Raw genomic sequence first — 22,980 nt, forward strand, 5'->3', positions numbered from 1 at the left:
TAGTTTATCAATATTTTAAGCTAAACGTTCTGATCTGTTGCATCAGCGTCATTGCTTTTAAAAACTTTTTTTCATTCGAGTGGTTGTATTAGTTTGGAATCGATCGCATCCCACAACTGTCCCAGACTATGTTTGGAATATTTATTTCTTGCAGAGAAGGACAGGTTGACCAATAAAATAGATGAACATTTGTACTTTGGGGGATAGTAGATTGACATACAGTGCATTCAGAAAGTATTCAGATCTCTTGACTTTTTTCACATTTTGTTACGTTACAGCCTTATTCTAAAATGGATTAAGTTACATTTTTTCCTCATCAATCTACACAGAATACCCCATAATGACAAAGAGAAAAACAGGTTTTAGAAATGTTTGCAAATGTAGTAAAAAAATAAAACAGAAATACCTTATTTACAAACAGTTGAAGTTGGAAGTTACATACACTTAGGTTGGAGTCATTATCATTTTTCAACCAAATTTCTTGTTAACAAACTATAGTTTTGGCAAGTCGATTAGGACATCTACTTTGTGCGTGACACAAGTCATTTTTCCAACAGTTTTTGCAGACCGATTGTTTCACCAATAATTCACTATATCACAATTCCAATGAGTCAGAAGTTGACATACACTAAGTTGACTGTGCCTTTAAACAGCTTGGAAAATTCCAGAAAAAGTATGTCATAGCTTCTGATAGTCTAATTGACATTATTTGAGTCAATTGGAGGTGTACCTGTGGATGTATTTCAAGGCCTACCTTCAAACTCAGTGCCTCTTTGCTTGACATCATGGGAAAATCCAAATAAATCAGCCAAGACCTCCACAAAAAAATGGTAGACCTCCACAAGTCTGGTTCATCCTTGGGAGCAATTTCCAAACGCCTGAAGGTACCACGTTCATCTGTACAAACAATAGTACAGAAGTATAAACACCATGGGACCATGCAGCCATCATACCGCTCAGGAAGGAGACTCGTTCTGTCTCCTAGAGATGAATGTACTTTGGTGCGAAAAGTGCAAATCAATCCCAGAACAACAGCAAAGGACCTTGTGAAGATGCTGGAGGAAACAGGTGTAGTATCTATATATATCTATATCTGTCACGTTCTGACCTTTATTTCCTTTGTTTTGTCTTTATTTAGTATGGTCAGGGCGTGAGTTGGGGTGGGCAGTCTGTTTGTTTTTCTATGTTTGGTTTCTGTTTCGGCCTAGTATGGTTCTCAATCAGAGGCAGGTGTCGTTAGTTGTCTCTGATTGAGAATCATACTTAGGTAGCCTGGGTTTCACTGTTGGTTGGTGGGTGTTTGTTTCCGTGTGAGTGTTTGTCGCCACGCGGTACTGTTTCGGTTTTCGTTTTCATCACATCGTTTATTGTTTTGTATTTCAGTGTTCAGTTCGTTTTTAATAAATTGTCATGAACACTTACCATGCTGCATCTTGGTCCGATCTTTACTCCTCTTCAGACGAAGAGGAAATCTGCTGTTACAATATCCACAGTAAAACGAGTCCTATGTCGACATAACCTGAAAGGCCGCTCAGCAAGGAAAATGCCACTGCTCCAAATCCGCCATAAAAAAGCCAGACTACGGTTTGCAACTGCACATGGGGACAAAGATCGTACTTTTTGGAGAAATGTCCTCTGGTCTAAAAAAAAAAATACACTGCTCAAAAAAATAAAGGGAACACTAAAACAACAGGTGAATCACACTTCTGTGAAATCAAACTGTCCACTTAGGAAGCAACACTGATTGACAATAAATTTCACATGCTGTTGTGCAAATGGAATAGACAACAGGTTGCAATTATAGGCAATTAGCAAGACACCCCCAATAAAGGAGTGGTTCTGCAGGTGGTGACCACAGACCACTTCTCAGTTCCTATGCTTCCTGGCTGATGTTTTGGTCACTTTTGAATGCTGGCGGTGCTTTCACTCTAGTGGTAGCATGAGACGGAGTCTACAACCCACACAAGTGGCTCAGGTAGTGCAGCTCATCTAGGATGGCACATCAATGCGAGCTGTGGCAAGAAGGTTTGCTGTGTCTGTCAGCGTAGTGTCCAGAGCATGGAGGCGCTACCAGGAGACGGGCCAGTACATCAGGAGACGTGGAGGAGGCCGTAGGAGGGCAACAACCCAGCAGCAGGACCGCTACCTCCGCCTTTGTGTAAGGAGGAGCAGGAGGAGCACTGCCAGAGCCCTGCAAAATGACCTCCAGCAGGCCACAAATGTGCATGTGTCTGCTCAAACGGTCAGAAACAGACTCCATGAGGGTGGTATGAGGGCCCGACGTCCACAGGTGGGGGTTGTGCTTACAGCCCAACACCGTGCAGGACGTTTGGCATTTGCCAGAGAACACCAAGATTGGCAAATTCGCCACTGGTGCCCTGTGCTCTTCACAGATGAAAGCCGGTACACACTGAGCACGTGACAGACGTTACAGAGTCTGGATATGCCGTGGAGAACGTTCTGCTGCCTGCAACATCCTCCAGCATGACCTGTTTGGCGGTGGGTCAGTCATGGTGTGGGGTGGCATTTCTTTGGGGGGCCGCACAGCCCTCCATGTGCTCGCCAGAGGTAGCCTGACTGCCATTAGGTACCGAGATAAGATCCTCAGACCCCTTGTGAGACCATATGCTGGTGCGGTTGGCCCTGAGTTCCTCCTAATGCAAGACAATGCTAGACCTCATGTGGCTGGATTGTGTCAGCAGTTCCTGCAAGAGGAAGGCATTGATGCTATGGACTGGGACATCATGTCTCGCTCCATCCACCAACGCCACGTTGCACCACAGACTGTCCAGGAGTTGGCGGATGCTTTAGTCCAGGTCTGGGAGGAGATCCCTCAGGAGACCATCCGCCACCTCATCAGGAGCATGCCCAGGCGTTGTAGGGAGGTCACACAGGCACGTGGAGGCCACACACAATACTGAGCCTAATTTTGACTTGTTTTAAGGACATTACATCAAAGTTGGATCAGCCTGCAGTGTGGTTTTCCACTTTAATTTTGAGTGTGACTCCAAATCCAGATTTCCATTGAACATTTTTGTGTGATTTTGTTGTCAGCACATTCAACTATGTAAAGAAAAAAGTATTTAATAAGAATATTCATTCATTCAGATCTAGGATGTGTTATTTTAGTTTCCCCTTTATTTTTGTCAGCAGTGTAGAACTGTTTGGCCATAATGACCATCGTTATGTTTGTAGGAAAAAGGGGGAGAATTGCAAGCCGAAGAACACCATTCCAACTGTGAAGCACGGGTGTGGCAGCATCATGATGTTGTGGTGCTTTGCTGCAGGAGGGACTGGTGTAATTCACAAAATAGATGGCCTCATGAGGCAGGAAAATTATGTGGATATATTGAAGCAACATTTCAAGACATCAGTCAGGAAGTTAAAGCTTGGTCGCAAATGGGTCTTCAAAATGGACAATGACCCCAAGCATACTTTCAAAGTTGTGACAAAATGGTGTAAGGACAACAAAGTCAAGGTATTCGAGTGACCATCACAAACCCTGACCTCAATCCTATAGAAAATTTGTGGGCAGAACTGAAAAAGCATGTGTGAGCAAGTAATCCTACATCCTGACTCAGTTACACCAGCTCTGTCAGGAGGAATGGGCCAAAATTCACCCAACTTATTGTGGGAAGCTTGTGGAAGGCTACCCGAAATGTTTGACCCAATTTAAAGGCAATGCTACCAAATACTAATTGAGTGTATGTAAACGTCTCACCCACTGGGAATGGGATGAAATAAATAAAAGCTGAAATAAATAATTCTCTCTACTATTATTCTGACATTTCACATTCTTAAAATGAAGTGCTGATCCTAACTGACCTAAAACAGGGAGTTTAAATGTATTTGGCTAAGTGTTTGTAAACTTCTGACTTCAACTGTAAGTATTCAGACCCTTTGCTATGAGACTCTAAATAGAGGTCCGGTGCATCCTGTTTCTATTGATCATCCTTAAGAGGTTTCTGCAACTTGATTGGAGTCATAATTTGGAAAGGCACTCATCTGTCTATATAATGTCCCAAAGTTGACAGTGCATGTCAGAGCAAATACCAGGGCGTGAGGTTGATGGAATTATCTGTAGAGCTCCATGACCTGATTGTGTCGGGGCACAGTTTTGGGGAAGGTTACCCAAACATTTATGCAGCATTGAAGGTCCCCAAGAACACAATGGCCTCAATCATTCTTAAATGGAAGAAATTTGGAGCCACCAAGACTCTTCCTGGAGCTGGTCGCCCGACCAAACTGAGCAAATCGGGGAGAAGGGCCTTGGTCAGGAAGGTGACCAAGCGGTGACCAAGATCCCGACTCTGTGGAGATGGGAGACCTTCCAGAAGGACAACCATCTCTGCAGAACAGAACTCCACCAATCTGGCCTTTATGGTAGAGTGGCCAGACGGAAGCCACTCCTGAGTAAAAGGCACATGTCAGCCCGTTTGGAGTTTGCCAAAAGGCACCTAAAGGACTCTCAGACCATGAGAAAGGAGATACTCTGGTCTGATGAAACCAAGATTGAACTATTTGGCCTGAATGGCAAGAGTCACATCTGGAGGAAACATGGCACCAAGCACGGTGGTGGCAGTGTCATTCTGTGGGGATGTTTTTCAGCGGCAGGGACTGGGAGACTAGTCAGGATCGAGGGAAAGATGAACAGAGCAAAGTACAGAGAGATCATTGATGAAAACCTGCTCCACAGCAATCAGGACCTCAGACTGGGGCGAAGGTTAATCTTCCAACAGAACAATGACCCAAAGCACACAGCCAAGACAATGCAGGAGTGGCTTCAGTATAAGTTTCTGAATGTCCTGAGCCCGGACTTGAACCCGATCAAACATCTCTGGAGAGACCTGAAAATAGCTGTGCATCGGCGCTCCCCATCCAACCGGACAAGGCTTGTGAGGTTCTGCAGAGAAGATTGGGAGAAACTCCCCAAATATACTGTAGGTGTGCCAAGCTGGTAGCGTCATACCCTAGAAGACTCGAGGCTGTAATTGTTGCCAAAGGGGCTTCAACAAAGTACTGAGTAAAAGTTCTGAATACTTATGTAAATGTTACATTTATTATTATAATTTTTTTATAAATTTGCAAACATTTCTAAAAACCTGTTGTTTCTTTGTCATTATGGGGTTTGTGTGTATATTGATGAGGGGAAAAAACAATTTCATCCATTTTAGAATAAGGCTGTAACCTAACAAAATGTGGAAAAATACTTTCCAAATGCACCCATCTAGTGCTTTTGCTGTTTGCAAGGCCTACTCATCTTGTTGGTAGACAAAAATTCAATGTGGAGAGTTCTTCTAACATCTTCAATACGCGCCTCAGAATTCGATAAGAAGGACGCGCACAGTTGCGTCCCCAATGTGTCTGTCTTCACTTGTAGCCTAATTCGGAGCTGAGATGCCTGTGAGAAGGACCCGATCACGTGATGGGCATTGGCTAATAAGAATTGAGATATCTGAGAGAGCCATGTGAGTGAGAGAAACTTCAGAGCACGGTGATTGGTAGCCGGGAGAAGGGAATTATAATTATTATATTCACCCCTAGGGTGTAACGGCCACTTTTCCCGTTAAAGGCATGGAAGTGAATCAGATTTGTTTTTTAAACTTAACACCAGGTCTGTACTAAAGATATTGAACTCCTTGCTCTTAACCTACGGCCATACTACCTGCCACAGGAAATAAATCAGGTCCGACTATTTATTGTTTACAAAGCCCCCTCTGCTGACACCCAAATAGCTGCTGGCTTGATTCATGACCTTGTATCCCAGGCTGAGACTGAGTCGCCTGAAGCAGTAACGCTAATAATGGGAGACTTTAACATGCGCAGTCTATCTGAACATTTACCATCATATTAGCAATATGATACATGTCCTACCTGAAATGAAGCCTGTCGTGACCTCTGCTATGGTATCATCCCAGGTGTGTATTTTTCCAAGGCACTACTCAATCTTTGGAGTTCGGATCACAACATGGTTCACCTTATCCCAGTCTACAAATCATGTTTGCAGCAAGAGAAGGCTAAAAAGGTGGAGATTAAAAGCGGGACTCCTGAACCCCTCCAGGATTGTTTTGAGTCCACTGACTGGGCAGCCCTGGTGGACAGCACAATGACCTGGAAGAGATAGTGGATACTGTCTCTGAGTACATTAGTTTCTGTGAGGATTTCGTTATTCCCAAAAAGAAAGTCAACATCTTCCCCAATAATAAACTGTAGGTAACTCGAGAATTAAAAAACGAGTGTTTAAATCAGGAGGCAGTAAAGAGGAAAGGAAAAATATTCAGAGGATACTCAAAATCAAAATCAAGGAGTGCAAGGCAGTATACAAAGATACATTTGAAAACCTTTTCAAGGACAAGGACAGTAGGAAACCACAGGCTACAAACCAAAGAGACATTGTATGACCTTCGAAAATGACCTTGCTTTTGCTAATGATTTGAACTGTTTCTATTGTAGGTTTGACGTATGATTTTACATTGCAACAGAAAGTGGCCTTGGACAGTATAGACAGCATACCAGCTGTTGATATACAGATCTCTGTGAATGACATCAAACAATACTTTCAACGTGTCAACCCACGAAAATATGGTCCACACGGCATCTGCAGACCAGCTCGCATTACCGTTCCATAAGCTGTTCCAGCTGTCACTGAACAGTGGGATAATTCCAGACTTATGGAAGGAGTCACTAATTGTCCCAGTGCCTAAAAACAACAGGCCAAAATAAAATAACGATTTACACCCTGTAGCCTTGACATCTGTACCTATGAAATATTTTGAAAAAATTATTCAAAAACTAATTCTCTCTGGTCTCCCATCCCAATTAGACTCAAACCAATTTGCATACTGTTCCTCCGGGGGTGTTGATGATGCGTTACTGGTCATGCTGAACAATATCTACGAACATTTAGAAAAGGCAAATAGCCTAGTGACAATTGTATTCATTGACTTCAGTAGTATGTTTACACCATCCAACCCCACCTACTGGTGGATAAGCTGGTGAATTTGGTTGTCAACTCTCTACTGATCAAGTGGATTAATAGTTTCCTTGTGAACCGTACTCAACATCTAGAATGGTGAATACGGGAGCCCCTTAAGGTTGCGTACCGTCCCCGATACTGTCCACAATGTACACAAACGATTGTCAAGCCTCTGACTCATTCCACAAATTGTTTAAATATGGAGATGACACAGTTGTTCAAGGTTTGGACAGAGAAAAGGCTAAATTCATCCAAACAAAAGAGATGGAAATTGATTTCAGAAGGAACAAAATTCCACTACCTCCTACGAAAATCAATGGGGAATCAGTCCATAGAGTGACCACATATAAGTACCTGGGAATCGAAATATACAAACATCTGAAATTCAATGGCTGTGCCTTTGCAAAGATAAGAAAATTGCAACAGAGAATGTTTTTTGAATGCAAACTCAACCATTTTAATGTCGACCGTCATATCTTACAAATGTTCTATAAATCTGTCCTGCATAGTCTGCTGTCCTTTGGTCTGATATGTGTGTTTGGAAACATGGGAGTGTAAGACCAAGTCAAGCTTCAGCACTTGATCAAGATGGTTGGAAGGATCATTGGTATAGATAAAGAATCAAACATCATGAGCTGGCGCAAACCCAGAATTATTTTGGTGTGTGGAGGTGCTGACTAAAGGTGAATAAACTATAAATTATCAAAATAAAGAAAGTCACACACTACATATATAAACTCCCAGTACTTTATTTGGTATTTAACGAAACGTTGGTAAATACTCAATATATTACTGGGAGTTTATATATGGAGTGTGCAACTTTCTTTATTTTGATAGTTTATAGATCAAGAATCAGCCACCAACCTGTACATAAAACTCGAAAGCATTTTACAGGACAGTACTCATCCCATTCACTCAAAACTCAGTTACAGCAGCAGCTGGACAAGGGGAAAGAGACTTCTTCAAAAGAAAATCAAAACAGGTAGATAAGGGGACTCATTTATTCCAACAGCAATTAGGCTGTATAGTAGATAGTGTTTTGGACCCTCTAGTATACAGCATATTGCACCTTCACTTTAAAAGTGTAGCTAAAGCAATTTTTATTCATTATGTTGTGTCATTTCTGTGTTTTCATGTTTTATGTACTGTCTTTTTAAGCACATGCCAAATGAATTTCCCCTTGGTGGGATAATAAAGTTGATCTGAATCTATTTTATTCAGCTGTGTTCAATTGCATTCTTCATACTATAGCATAAAATAATTCCATGGAATTCTAAGCAAATGTTGTCTACTAAATTTACTAGTGTAGCCCACAGCCATATGGGATAGCCAGATCAGGACCTAAGATAAGGACAACTCAGAATGTGCTATTCTGTTCTTCTGAAATAGACTACATTTTCTTCATATCATATTTCTTTAGACCTGTTTGAAATAAATAATGGATGTATTGTGATGGTGTAGGCTATATTAAATGGATTTAATAGGCTTTATAAAAATGTAGATATTCCAAAGGTCTGCATCAGTGGCTTGAAGGCTATGCGTGGAAGCCAGAAGATGCTAAACCTGTTTATGTTAATTAACGGTCAATTACGGTGATCACGCTCTCCGCAGCCGATGTAAGACTTTCAAAACAGGTCAACATTCACAAGGCTTTAGGGCCAGACGGATTACCAGGACGTGTACTCCAAGCATGCGCTGACCAACTGGCAAGTGTCTTCACTGACATTTTCAACCTCTCCCTGTCTGAGTCTATAAACCAACATGTTTCAAGCAGACCACCATAGTCCATGTGCCCAAGAACACTAAGGTAACCTGCCTAAATGACTACCGACCGGTGGCACCCCCATCTGTAGCCATGAAATGCTTTGAAAGGCGGCTCACATCAACACCATTATCCCAGAAACCCTAGACTCACTCCAATTTGCATACCGCACCAACAGATCCACAGATGATGCTATCTCTATTGCACTCCACACTGCCCTTTCACACCTGGACAAAAGAAACACCTATGTGAGAATGCTATTCATTGAGTACAGCTCAGCGTTCAACACCATAGTGCCCTCAAAGCTCCTCACTAAGCTAAGAACCCTGGGACTAAACACCTCTTTCTGCAACTGGATCCTGGACTTCCTGATGGGCCAAACCCCCCAGATGGTAAGGGTAGGTAACAACACATCTGCACCACCTGGACTTCCTGATGGGCCAAACCCCCCAGATGGTAAGGGTAGTTAATAACACATCTGCAACACTGATCCTCAACACGGGGGCCCCTCAGGGGTGCGTGCTCAGCCCCCTCTTGTACTCCCTTTTCACTCATGACTGCACGGCCAGGCACGACTCCAACACCATCATTAAGTTTGCTGATGACACAGCAGTGGTACGCCTGATAACCGACAACAATGAGACAGCCTATAGGGAGGAGGTCAGAGACCTGACCGTATGGTGCAATGACAACAACCTCTCCCTCAACGTGATCAATACAAAGGAGATGATGGTGGACTACAGGAAAAGGAGGACCGAGCACTCCCCCATTCTCATCGACGGGGCTGTAGTGGAACAGGTTGAGAGCTTCAAGTTTCTTGGCGTCCACATCACCAACAAACTAACATGGTCTAAGCACACCAAGACAGTCGTGAAGAGGGCACGACAAAATCTATTCCCCCTCAGGAGACTGAAAAGATATGGCATGGGTCAGATCCTCAAAAGGTTTTGCAGCTGCACCATCGAGATCATCCTGACGGGTTGCATTACTGCCTGGTAAGGCAACTGCTCGGCCTTCGACCGCAAGACACTACAGAGGGTAGTGCGTACAGACCAGTACATAACCGGGGCCAAGCATCCTGCCATCCAGGACCTCTATACCAGGCGATGTCAGAGGAAGGCCCTAAAAATGGTCAAAGACTCCGGCCACCCTAGTCAGAGACTGTGCTCTCTGCTACCGCACGGCAAGTGGTACCAGAGCGCCCCCCCCCTCTCTTGAACGCTGCTCTCTGTTATTATCTATCCATATTAATTTTAATAACTCTACCTACATGTACATATTACCTCAATTACCTCGACACTGGTTCCCCCGCACATTGACATAGACTCTGTACCGGTACCCCCTGTATATAGCCCCGCTATTGTTATTTACTGCTGCTCTTTAATTATTTGTTATTCTTATCGCTTACCTTTATTTTTTTAGGCATTTTCTTAAAACTGCATTGTTGGTTAAGGGCTTGTAAGTAAGCATTTCACTGTAAGGTCTACTATACCTGTTGTATTCGGCGGATGTGACAAATAAACACTTATTTTATTTGATTGACAATCACCGGCTGACAAAATTTCATGACCGCCACAGCCCTAATCTTGCGTCATCCATCTCTCCCCCTTTCACCTCTCCAGCTAGAAAAGCACAAGCTGTTTGGAGATCCATTATCACTCAAAAGGGCATTACAGGGAATTCATTCCAGATTGCCTTGAGATGTGGGTACAAATCGATGGTGATTAAAACTTTGCTTTCTGCTGCCTTGTTCTTATTTTGGGCTTTTGCCTTGTTAGGGTAAGTCAGGTGACTAAATGTTAAGTGGCTGTTGGCTGAATCTTTCATCATCGCCCTCCTGGTGTAGGATAAGACAGAAACAAGATGGCTTTTGGTGTCTGGCTTTGGTTTAAGGGTTTATTTTTTGCCTTGCCAGAGCAAGCCAGCCAGGTGATTAAGAGTTGTGTGAACGTAGCAGGGATGCCTCAGTGTCTCCTTCTCTGGGATACAAAGTATTTTGAAGGTGCTTCTACACAGGTCTGGTTCCTAAGTTAATTAAGCAGTGACTTTGAAAAATAGGTCTCAAAGGAGCATAGAGGGTTTAAAGGGTGTGTGTGTATGTGTTTGTCTCAGTCACCAGATCTCAACGTACTTGAACACTTATGGGAGAATCTGGTACGGTGCCTGAGACAGCATTTTCCACCACCAACAAAACACCAAATGATGGAATATCTATTGGAAGAATGGTGTCGCATCCCTCCAATAGAGTTCCAGACACTTGTAGAATCTATGCCATGGTGCATTAAAACGGTTCTGGCAGCTCGTGGTGGCCCAATGCCCTATTAAGACATTTTATGTTTCCTTTATTTTGGCAGTTACCTGCATGTAAGTGCTTCTGCAGGCATACTGTATATGGTAGGCCTATTCAGCAAAGTAGTTCATGTGAAAGGCATGTTAATGAAAGGGTGACATTATTATACCCCAGCAGGCTCTGCATTGTGTCTAAAAGTTGAATATGCTCTGAGAGTAATCTGTTATCCTTTGTGCTGGGAATGCATTAATTCAACCTGCCCGATGATCAAAGTCACACACACACACACACAAACACACACACACACACACACACACACACATCTGCGTATGATGGCATTTCATATGGAAGGTGGGGAAGATTTGATTTGATTTGAAGGAGAAGATTTAACAAGGCATTTGGTATTCATCGGCTTTTGATTAAGTGGGATGGTTTGAGCTGTGTCTGAATCAGAGACGACAGCTTTACGTTCCTGCCTGTGAGGTACATTTTTACACAGCAGACATATATTTGCATGATTCTTCTCTCTGATTGGCTCGAGCGGTTCACCTTTTTTCCCTAGCTGTTTATGGCATCTGAGGGGATGTGCATGTCCACTGACAAGTGACCCACATACACTACATTAACTCTAGTAGGGGACAGGATATGACCACACGCATCTTAATTACCAAGCAATTCCTCTCCTTATACATATTTCACAATGTTTTCTGTCTTTTCCACCCCTCTCTCTCTCTATTTTTGTTTCTCTTCCCATACTGTAGACGTTGTTATACCATGGCCCTGTTTTCCCCTCCTCTCCTCCATCTATCTATTACCAACTAGGAGCAGCGTGTTTCTCAGTGGACACCCTCTTCCATCACTTTTACTATTCACCACTTAGTACTGATGGCCCCTTTGTATCGCTGTTTGTAAGAGCCTCTTAGTGACTGCGCCTTTGTCTACATCTGGTGTGGCTAACGAATGCTAACGCTACCTGAAAATTGATGTTGGCTGGAGGCTGTGCAGAGAACTCTCTGAGTTGAAGGAACTCTGGTCTAACAGAATACTAACAGAACTCAAGTCTTACAGAATAGATATGCAAGGTGCACAGGGTAGGTGGTTGAGAAATTAGGTAGAGAGAGGTGACAGAGGCATCTTGAGACACTGTTAAAATCATCTATTTTACTGTTTTATACATTCTCTGTGTTTTGGAGGGAGAAAAATAGACATGCCTTGTGACTTTTCTCAACCCTGTGTTTATGTCAGAGTTGATCAATCCAACGGGGATCTAACACCTCTTAAGCACATTATTATAAGAAAACCACCAAAGCAGAAAGGAATCGTAAAATAGGACTACAGCAGAGAAAGTTTAACCTCTGCCATCATTCACACTGCCCAGCAAACTATTTAGCCATCTATTCCTCCCACCTTTAAGTGCATGGGAATTGACCACTTTTCTCTTGGAAGGGACAGCTCAAACCAAGTTTTATTTAGTTAGTGTGAGCCAGGAGACAAGAGAGGAAGGGGAAGAGATTGGATGGGTTAGCCATTTTACAAGCTTCCTCCTGGAATGCCTCTCTCTTTTTCACTTTCTCTCTCTCAATCTCTCTCTGTTTCTCTCTCTCCATGTGGGGTGAAATGGAGGAGAATGATCTAAGAGCTAGAAGAAACCCTTACTTCCTCAGGGGAAGAGGGAAACATAATGGGCAGATATGGGACAGTGGATTCAAGTGGTTTGCCCCTTCTACAGTGTCAAGGTGTGCCTTTATACACTAGCACTACTATGTGGTATTCTTTGTCTGTCGCGGTCCTTTATAATGTCAAAGTTGAATGTAGTGTTAGCCCCCCCTCAGGCTCTTTCCAGTGGAAAATTCCCCCACTTCAGATATGAAAGACTAATGGAACTGAATGTCTCTCAAATTCTCCTCAGGTCAGGAAATACAGTTAATGTTATCTCCTGTTAGTGTTGCATGCTTGTAAAAGCTTTTCTACTGTACAGCTCAGCAATCTTTCTCTAGTCCGAAATGGCTGCCAGAAGTCTCACCCTTACCCTGGCCCTGCTACTTTCTCTCTCTCTGCTCTACTTCCTTGTCCTTACTACTTAAGCTGATTAATTTAGGAGGAGGGGGGCTGTAAGTCGCACACTACTGTCCAGGACAACTTCATCACTTACTCCTCCACTCTTTTAATGCCACTCATCTTGAAGGTGTCATTTTAATAGAATACCTATTAATGAGGATTGAAATTAAACGGACAAATATGTGTGGCCGTGCGGCTGCGGGGAGATGTACGGCCCTCTGAAGCTGTCTTCCAGGAAGATAAATCAGTGTTAAAGATGCCTTTTAAACAGATGAGACACGGCCAGAGTAGGGTTTCCTCTGTCCTCCTTCTCCTGGAGGAAACCCTATGAGATTGCAGTACATTTCTAACTACACTGTAGAAATATCTGTGCCTAGTTGCATATCACTGTAACTTTTTGAATGATGTGATGACAATCTTTTTAGATTTGTTAGCGTTGCCTTGTGTGTGTGAGTGTGAGTGTGTGTGTGTGTGTGTGTGTGTGTAATCGCATGCTGGCTAACGGTTGTATCCGCTCAGTCTGAGGGGAAACGAGGAGCGTCAGGTCCAGTCGTTTCCTTGAGGAAATATACCAGCTGAACGAATGTGTATGTGTTTTCAGCGGTCAGGATCAAAGGAGCCAGTCCCACACCAGGACACATACTTTCATGATCTTTCTCCATGGAAAAAAAGGTGCTATACAAAATCAAATAGGTAGCTGGATGGTCCATGTTATTATTATCTTAAAACAATTATGTGTTAGGGTAGTAGATATAGAAGAATGGCTCAGACTCTAGGGCGTTAAGTCATGCTACATGAATTTGTCCATTTCATGAATGCAAAGTTCATGTATAGTATTGTAGTGATTGCAGGGAGCACAGAGTTGAATATATATATATACTATTCTGTACTTTTGGCAAACATATGTTAGTAACACTCAACACTGACATGTGAACGTGTCGGATGTATTTTCTTCTGCAGAAATGCCATTCAAATGAGCTGCTTGTTCCAGACCCCTGTAAGACAGCTTCAGTTACGAGGTTCTGCCAGGTTCCTCGAGCACATGTTTCTCTCTGACGCTCCAAATGGAAACACATCATCGTGGCCACTAATTGTTGTGTTGTGTTTCTCGGCTCTTTTAATTGGTAGCAGTGTTGCTTGCGGCCGTCGCACTCTAATAAGAACCTCCTGGATGTGGCATAGTGTTGCACTCTGTTCTACCAGAGATGGCTCTTTACGTGAACCTATTTCCTCTTTCAGAGAACTGGCAAATTGTTTGTTTCTTAATGCCCCTAAACACAAAACAAACATGGGAGGCGCTACCCTGTAATTATGCTGTATGCTTCAGCACTTAAACCTATTAGCAATGGGGCCTATGGAAGGGAAGGAGCAGGGGGCAGCAGGCTTTGGTAGTGTGGTGTTAGTGGGCTTTCTGTGTCGTGAGTCTATGTGCATGCGTGGGTGTGGGTGTAATAGAGGAATTGGGATGGATTGGCACTCTTTCAGACGTGCACTGCGTTGTTGGGGCTATTACATGGTCCCTGTGACTGCTGGTTTGTACTTGCCATTTTGATAATTTTTCATTGTTTTTATGTTTGGACTTAATTATAGACCACTTGGGTGGTAGGGCATCTCACACATTGTACTCCTATCAAGCACTTCTCTTTCTCTCTGTCTCTCTCTTGGTCTCTCTTTTCTCTCTCTCTCTCTCTCTCTCACTCTCTCACTCTCTCTCTCTCACACTCTCACACTCTCACACTCATTCCCCTTTAATTGACTTCATATTTTTTGTGAAGAAAGCTTCATATGTATTTCATTTTAAGTGCCTGTAAAATGGTCTCCATGACTTCTGTGATAGAGGAGGTGAGAGAGGAGAGAAGAGCTACAGGGCTGGAGCAGAACAGAGAGTATTCGTAAGTGCAAAGAGGGAAGAGGGAAAGCCCAAAATAAGTGAGGGGAGCAGAGGAGAGGGAAGAAGACCAGAAAATAAGAGCAGTACAGTAGATGGATAGTACATCTCAGGTAGAGCACCCAGCATTGCCACCATGTCTCTGGGGAGAACAAGGGAAGGCAGGCACAGCTGAAGTGAGGTTTCTGGAGAGATATGCGGCTGGACTGTACAGGCTACTCTCTAAGGGAGCTCTACCCAAGGAGACAAGCACTTGTGGCAGAGTACTGTGAAGAGGAAAGGCTCCCTTCAAGTACTGACTGAATGCTCTATCCACCTTCATTTCACCATATCGACACACCTTTGATGCGCTCCAACTGAAACTGTGTGTCAGTTGTAGTGTAAATTAGATTGTAGTAGGGTGCTGGTACTGCAACCAAGCCTATGTAAGAGAAGGCTTCTCTGCTATCATCTGCCGACTGGATGTTGATCTAGATGACCAGAGGTCAAGCCCTCTTCCCTTTTTTTGGTAAACAACCGCATCTGTCTCCTCTCGGATCCTCCTCAGACCAGAACAGACACCAGGAGTAAACACAGTCCAACCGACCTGACTCCTGTGGTGTATTACTGGGGTCAAGCTGAATAGAGCTCCTTCTGACAGGTACTAGCACCCAGTGCTAGAGAGACCTTATAACAAAGAGATTTCAGGAGCATATAGACTTTGCTTTAATAGAGCTGCTGCCCTCAAGCTCAACTCTAGCTCAACTCTAGCTCTAGACTATGTTGTCCTAGCATCACTTCTGCATCTCCCCCTGCTACTCCTCTTCAGCATCATTGTTTGAGCCACCTGTTTCCTCTGTATTTTTCTCCTGAACGCCCCCCTGCTGTGCTTCTGTTCTGTGTTTGAGAGCTGTGCGTAGCAGCAAGGCACCGCGGAGGACGATCAAGTGACAGCGTCAACGTCTCATCTCTTGGTTTAATCATCTCACAGCAGGGATCAATGTGCCTTAAAGCTGAAAGGCGGTGTCTCTACGTGTCTGTGTTTTTGTGTGTGTTTGAACATCCAATGACATACTACAGGAAAATAATTTACTGCCTTTGACAATGTCTAGGTACAGGGTTGACACAGCAGTTGTAAGTGATGATGAGTTGTACTTTGAGAGTGGGAAAAAATAAGAACACATTTGCTAAAGTGTAGGATGGTTGTTATTTTGGCCTCGGTGTTGGAATGCTTCTGGTGGCAGCAATGACACAGGATTTGGGGTGTACAGTTTGTTTACACACACCCCGCCTCATTGACAGGGGCAGGTTTGACACCCTCTCCTTAGAGAAAGTGAGGCTGGTATCTTGAGGCATGTCCTGAGCTGCTTGGTGAGGAGAGCATGGCTTTATGGATGTGAATGAGTGTGTGTACAGGGTCTGTCCCTCAACTTGCCTGAGTGGAATGGATGGGGCGGCTAGGGCTTAGGGGAGCGGAAGAGAATACCTCCCTTGCGCCTGCTGTGCCCTCCATCCATCCATATTCATTACTCTGGCTTCAGGTAGAGCTCTAAGGGCTGTCAGTCAGCCCGCTCCCCCGTGTGTGAGATCCACATCTGGGGGGATATTGGAGCAGGGTGAGGTTGTGTCCTCCATCCCCTGGGCTTCCAGCCTAACTCAAATAGATGTCCAGTCAATGATGTAGTACATGGTGGATTCTGCTGTTCATTTCCATACTGGATCCATGCATATATACGTTACACGTTTTGTCTATGTGTGTAACAAGCAAAGTTTTAGCGGAACACAACCGTTGCAATGTTCTCTTAGAAACAGTGGGAAAATGTGGTGTGTCTATATCTGACGTACCACTTTGTGATGGGATTTGGGAGTGTTTATTGATTGACATGCTCCTTCCTTCCTCTCTGTGCAGGGTGTGCCCAAGCCTATAGCAGTGGAGCCATGTTGGGGGAGCAGGGCCGGCGTACTGACCGTCCTCTTGTGTCTGCCCAGACTGCCTTCAGGAATACCCCCACCTGGCCAGTCTGGTAAGCACCCGTCTCATCTCCACTCACTGTCTATATTCTAGACCAGGCCTTCTCCCTTTGGTTATTAAAAGGCACCCACATGCTTCAGATACCACTATTTTCCTCTCCCATTTGAGATATAAAACAAAAGAAAGAGAGCGAGAGAAAGATAAAGTTCAATTTAGAAAATCTCTCTCTCTGTCTCCCTACCGGTTCAAGACTTCAAGAGTCTCTCCAGACAGATGCTAACTGAAGCATGACATATTTGAGATGTGGAGACTCTTCTCCACCCCTTTCTCCCCTTCCTCCCTCACCTATCCCCTCTCTCTGTTAGATCCCAACCCCACCTCCCATTTATCGAACTAGAACCCAATATCTGCCAGAGTACCTATTTCTCTACTTCTGGCAGTTCAATTTGGAAATCCGTGTACCATCTGTGTTTGGATGGACACAGATATACCTGATCTATCAACTATTAGGGGCTTTGTTTTGAGAGAGACAGAAAAAGCCATGTTATACCTGGAGGAATTAACAGGCTGTTGGATCGATTGTTCCCTCCAATAGGTTTTTCAGCAGAGGCCAGATGAGCTCATGTTTCTCCTAAGAGGATCTGTGATATTTCAGAGGTGATAAATATGCCGCTGTGCTGTAGGTAAATGAATAGGGAGATGACCATTTGAATGGCACCCAGTGTCACAGAGATGAGCTCGGGAATGCTTTAGAACTTTTAGTACTGTCAGCAGCCATCAAAATATCGCTTTCCCTCTGTCACTCATATAGGCACCCACACGTTATCTCTCTCTCTCTCTCCCTCTCTCACTCACTCTTCTCTCCCTCCACCTCTCTCTTTCTCCCTTTTTCTCACACTTTCTCACTTATTTTATTTCTCTCCTTTTCCTTTTCCCCTGAAGCCCAGGGCTTTCTGAGAGGCTGCTGTCGGCTCATCGTGTAGGTATAATACATGAGCTGAAATACGAGCAGGTGTAAAAGTGACTGCAGCAGGAAGCCTGTAAAAGACAGCTAAAATTAAGCACTTTGCAAGGCATCAGGTTCTCATACTGGGAAAAGCTGCTTGCATTACATTTAGAGGAGCCTTTAAAGCCACCAGGTACTGGGCAAATAGTAGGAGCTGATAAGTGCAGCCAGTAAGTACAGGCTACAGTATTGGCTACACATGCTGGGTAAATGCATACTGTGCAGTATGTCAGATCCTGCATGATTTCACAGTTCTTTTTTGTGATCGTTGCAGGCAAAAAGGCTTGATTTTGCTACAGAAATTCTGACATTTTGGATGTCAGTTAGCAAAGATTTGTGTCCAAGAAATGCTCCGATGGGTGAGGCGTTTGTTGACCTGTGTCTTGATTGAAAAATGTTCTGAATTAAAATTGTGTTGATTGCTCGTTTGGTACTGCGGTGGTCGAACAGTTTTATTCGGTAATATTGTGGTGATTAAGTACTTTATATGCATATCATACATGGAACTATAGAAATAAAACTGTCACTCTGCAGTAAGTGCTGAAGCAGTGCTGTGAAACCGGGTAGAGTAAGAGAGAGATGTGGTCAGATGCCATAGGGGCTTTAGAATCCCTGAGCTGACAAGGTACAAATCTGTCGTTCTGGCCCTGAGCAAGGCAGTTAACCCACCGTTCCCCGGGCGCCGAAGAAGTGGATGTCGATTATGGCAGCCCCCCGCACCTCTCTGATTCAGAGGGGTTGGGTTAAATGCTGAAGTCACATTTCAGTTGAATGCATTCAGTTGTACAACTGACTAGGTATCCCCCTTTCCCTTTATGGAACACTGGGGGTGGTAACTGGAAATAGCTATTTGTCTTGACCCATCTGATGTGGGAAAACTGGTCAGGAAGAGATCCTAACACCAGTTAGTATGTGAGTGCATGTGTGTGTGGGTGTGTGTTTGTGCATAAGTGCGCTTTATAAATCAAAGTTAATAGGTCACATACACAGTTTAGCAGATGTTATAGTGGATGTAACGAAATGCTTGTGTTACTAGCTCCTAAGAATGCAGTAGAAATGTCAAACAAGTACACAAATAACAGTAAAAAACAATAATTTAAGAATGTCAGGACAAATCTAGTTAACAGCACAAATAACACTGCATCAGTAATCCAAATGCAATCTATGCGTATATACACCAAAAAGATATACAAAGAATTATATGTACAGCAGTAGATACTGTATATTACAGTGAGCTATGTCAAGAATCCAGTATATAAATACAGGCGGTGTGTATAAACAGTGAATCAAAAATGCAATGTACTATGTGAAAATTACATACTATTATATATTATATACTAAAGAAATTCATATAGTGTGTGTAATATACATATATATATATATATATATACATACACACACTATATGAATTTCTTTTAATGAGCTATATGAAGAATATGGTATATGAAAAAGATTCCGGTATATACAGTAATCTAGTATATAATTAAGAATCCAGTACATTAATACGCAGTGTGTATAAACATTGTAACAAAAAGGCAATGTACAGTAGTAGATACAGTATATTAGAATAAGCTATATGAAGAATACTATATATGAATACACAGTGTGAAAGACAGTATAAAATAAATGGTTCAGTGTTTAATGTCTCTATATACACTGAGTGTACAAAACAGGAACACCTGAACATGTGAAAGCTATTGATGTCACATGTTAAATCCACTTCAATCAGTATAGTTGAAGGGGATGAGACAGGTTGAAGAAGGCTTTTTAAGCCTTGAGACAATTGAGACATGGATTTTGTGTGTGTGTGCCATTCAGAGGGTGAGTAGGGAAACAAAAGATTCAGGTGCCTTTGAACGGGGTATGGTAGTAGGTGCCAGGTGCACTGGCTTGTGTTAAGAACTGCAAAGCTGCTGGGTTTTTCACACTCAACATTTTCCCGTATGTATCAATAATGGTCCACCACCCAAAGGACATCCAGCCAACTTGGCACAACTGTGGGAAGCATTGGAGTCAATATGGGCCAGCATCCCTATGGAACGCTTTCGACATCTTGTAGAGTCCATGCCCTGACGAATTGAGGCGGTTCTGAAGGCAAAAGGGAAAGTGCAACTCAATATTAGAAAACGGTTTCTAATGTTTTGTACACTCAGTGTATATGGGACATCAGCGTTGGCTGTGTGTGCATATGTTTGTGAGTATGGGTGTATGTGAGTGTATATTTGAGTACGGAGTCTGTGTGTTTGAGGTGTGTATGAGTGAGTCCTTCTTTGTCTATTACTTATTACAGGAGAATGTCATGACGTTGGCCTCGGGTTAGGTTTATGACGGTCATAAATACCTCTTCCCCCCTTTTTCCTCTGATGTTACATTTGCAAACCCTTGGTTAACATAGAGATTCTGGGAACATCAGAAGGTGGGGGGGAATGAACAATATTCTGGTAATCCGACCAATTGAACATATGCGGTGGTACTTAATGAATATGATGTCAGTTCGGTTGTCATCTGAGACATCTCATCAATGACAAGATGACATAAATTCTACAGTGGAAAGTCTACACATCAGAGTTATCGGATTCACATGGAATTGTTGTTCAATTTAAATGTTTGAATATGACATGTTTCGTGATGGGATGAAATGTGATTTTAGCTTCTAAAATGTGAGATTTGGGTTTTCATAAGATAGGGCTCTGCTCAATCAGTGGCCCTCCCCTGTGAAGGGACATGGGCTATAAAACTTTTCAAACACGCCCTCCTCTCCCTTCCTATATAAGCCCTTGACGACAATATAACCTCCTGTTCCGAAGATGTAGGACGACGGACCGATGTCAGAATGGTTCAGATAATAACTACAGTATGAAGCCAACATCAGCGTGAGCTTTGGTTGTGAATGGTATGAACTTTGAACTCTTATTCACTACAGATGTCATACCTCCTAGCCATTGAGTTAGCAACAGCAGCTGCAAACGCAGGTTAGGAAGGAACCGACAGAGTATCCCGTCTACCACACAACGGCGCTACTACAACGTATCCAATTGACAACCAGAGACATTCTTCAAAGGACTCGGTTGAGCAAAACAGCCTTCCATCTACCACCAACCTACCGAAGCGCAGCTCATAGTAAATATTTATTAGAGCTCTACCTGAAGCCAGAGTAATGTATATTATTGCATTTTCCTTTTCCAAATGGGCGGTAATTTAGAATGCATAATATACTGTATTTAAGATAGCACAGCTTCTTCCCTTTTTTCCTCAGTCTTCCCGCTCCTTCACTCAAACCCAGCCCCTTTTCTTTTGTGTAACAAGCTGTCATATCTGTTCCACCCACTAGGGACGTTTTCCTTTATGACGTAATTTGTAATCAAGTTATGATTTAATTATGTGTATGTGTAATTCTGTCTGATTAGTTAGGTATTTAGTAAATCAATTATTAAACCCAATTTTGTATTGCTGATTCAAATTGTCAGCCAGGGTTTGTGCAGATAACCAAGAATTTACAACTTTCAGATGAGACTGAATTAAGATGACGATTAATATTGACTGCTATTGATGTAAAATATTACTAGGTCTTTAAGAGATTATTCGGAAGATAACAGCTCTAGAAATATTATTTTGTTGTTCCCGACTCTCTAGTTAATTACATTTACATGATTAGCTCAATCAGGTGATATTAATTACGGATAAATTATTTTATAGAATAGCATGTCATATCACTTAATCTGGCATAGCCAAAGACACGACAAGTACTACTTACTACTCTCACTTACTACAGGAAATTGCGTGATGACTGTTCAACAGTCTGATGGCCTGGAGGTAGAAGCTGTTTTTAAATCTTTCGGTCCTGGTTGTGATGCAGAATAGTATCGACGTATACACCGACTCGGTGACTGGGTTCATCAGTAAGTGCATAGAGGATGCTGTTGCCACTGTGACGATTAGAATTGATCCAAACCAAAAATCGTGGCTAGATGGCAGCAATCAAGCAAAACTGAAAGCGCAAACCACTACAATTAACCATGGGAATATGGGAATATGGACGTGTACAAACAGACCAGCTATGACCTCCGTAAGGCAATCAAAGAGGCAAAACGACAGTACTGGAACAAAGAAGAGTCGCAACTCTTATCCGTGTACATGGATGAACGCTTCTCCCTCTGTCATGGATGCCAGGGTTGCCCTTAGTTTGAAGATGTAATCCGGAAACAGGTGTTTTATACAACAGCCTTCTTTCTTAGTTCTCTTTTTTGGACTCTCCAAATTTGGCAATCTCTCTGCTTCCACCGGGCATTCCACTGGTTTCAAAACTCGATAAACTTCTTACATGACAACGACACCGTTTCTTCCCCACGATTGTCATCAGAAGACTCCACAATGACTGGTTTGATAAATGTTTTGAACTAAATCAGGGATTTCCTCATTGTCTGATTCACGGGGTGGCAGGTAGACTAGTGGTTAGAGCGTTGGACTAGTAACTGAAAGGTTGCAAGATCAAATCCCTGAGATGAAAAGGTAAAAATGAGTTGTTCTGCCCCTGAACTAGGCAGTTAACCCACTGTTCCTAGGCCGTCATTGAAAATAAGAATTTGTTCTTAACTGACTAGTTAAATTCATTTTCAGAATCAGCATGGCACAATCATCCTCTAGAAAGTAGTCCATCACCATGTTTTCCCACTGAGCTTTGTCGATAGCGCTATTAACTTCAAGGCAGCAATTTTGAGAGCGGTAGCAACACTTTTTGTCACTCCCTGATCTGTTTCACATGTCCTTGTGATTCTCTCCACTCGCCCATCTTCCCCATTATCCCCTGTGTATTTATACCTGTGTTCTCTGTCTGTTGCCAGTTTGTCAAGTCAACCAGCATTTTGTCTCAGCTCCTGCTTTTCCCCAGTCCCTCTTTTTCTCGCCCTCCTGGTTTTGACCCTTGCCTGTCCCAACTTTGAGCCCGCCTGCCTGCCGTCCTGTACCTTTGCCCCTACTCTGGATTACCGACCTCTACCTGACCCTGTTCCTGCCTGTTGTCCTGTACCTTTACCCCACCACTCTTGATTA

At 43.1% G+C, this 22,980-nt stretch overlaps 1 protein-coding gene across 1 annotated transcript in view; it reads left to right on the forward strand.

Annotated features, from left to right (window-relative positions):
- The window catches only part of LOC115113159 (attractin-like protein 1), a 312,747-nt gene that overhangs the window by 275,643 nt on the left and 14,124 nt on the right, over positions 1 to 22,980 (forward strand). The window contains exon 29 of the mRNA XM_029640467.2: positions 16,863 to 16,977. Coding sequence (XP_029496327.2) covers positions 16,863 to 16,977 — 115 coding nt within the window. The remainder of the gene's footprint in view (positions 1 to 16,862; positions 16,978 to 22,980) is intronic.

This window comes from Oncorhynchus nerka, linkage group LG28 (assembly GCF_034236695.1).
Source record: "Oncorhynchus nerka isolate Pitt River linkage group LG28, Oner_Uvic_2.0, whole genome shotgun sequence".
Classification (NCBI taxonomy): domain Eukaryota; kingdom Metazoa; phylum Chordata; class Actinopteri; order Salmoniformes; family Salmonidae; genus Oncorhynchus; species Oncorhynchus nerka.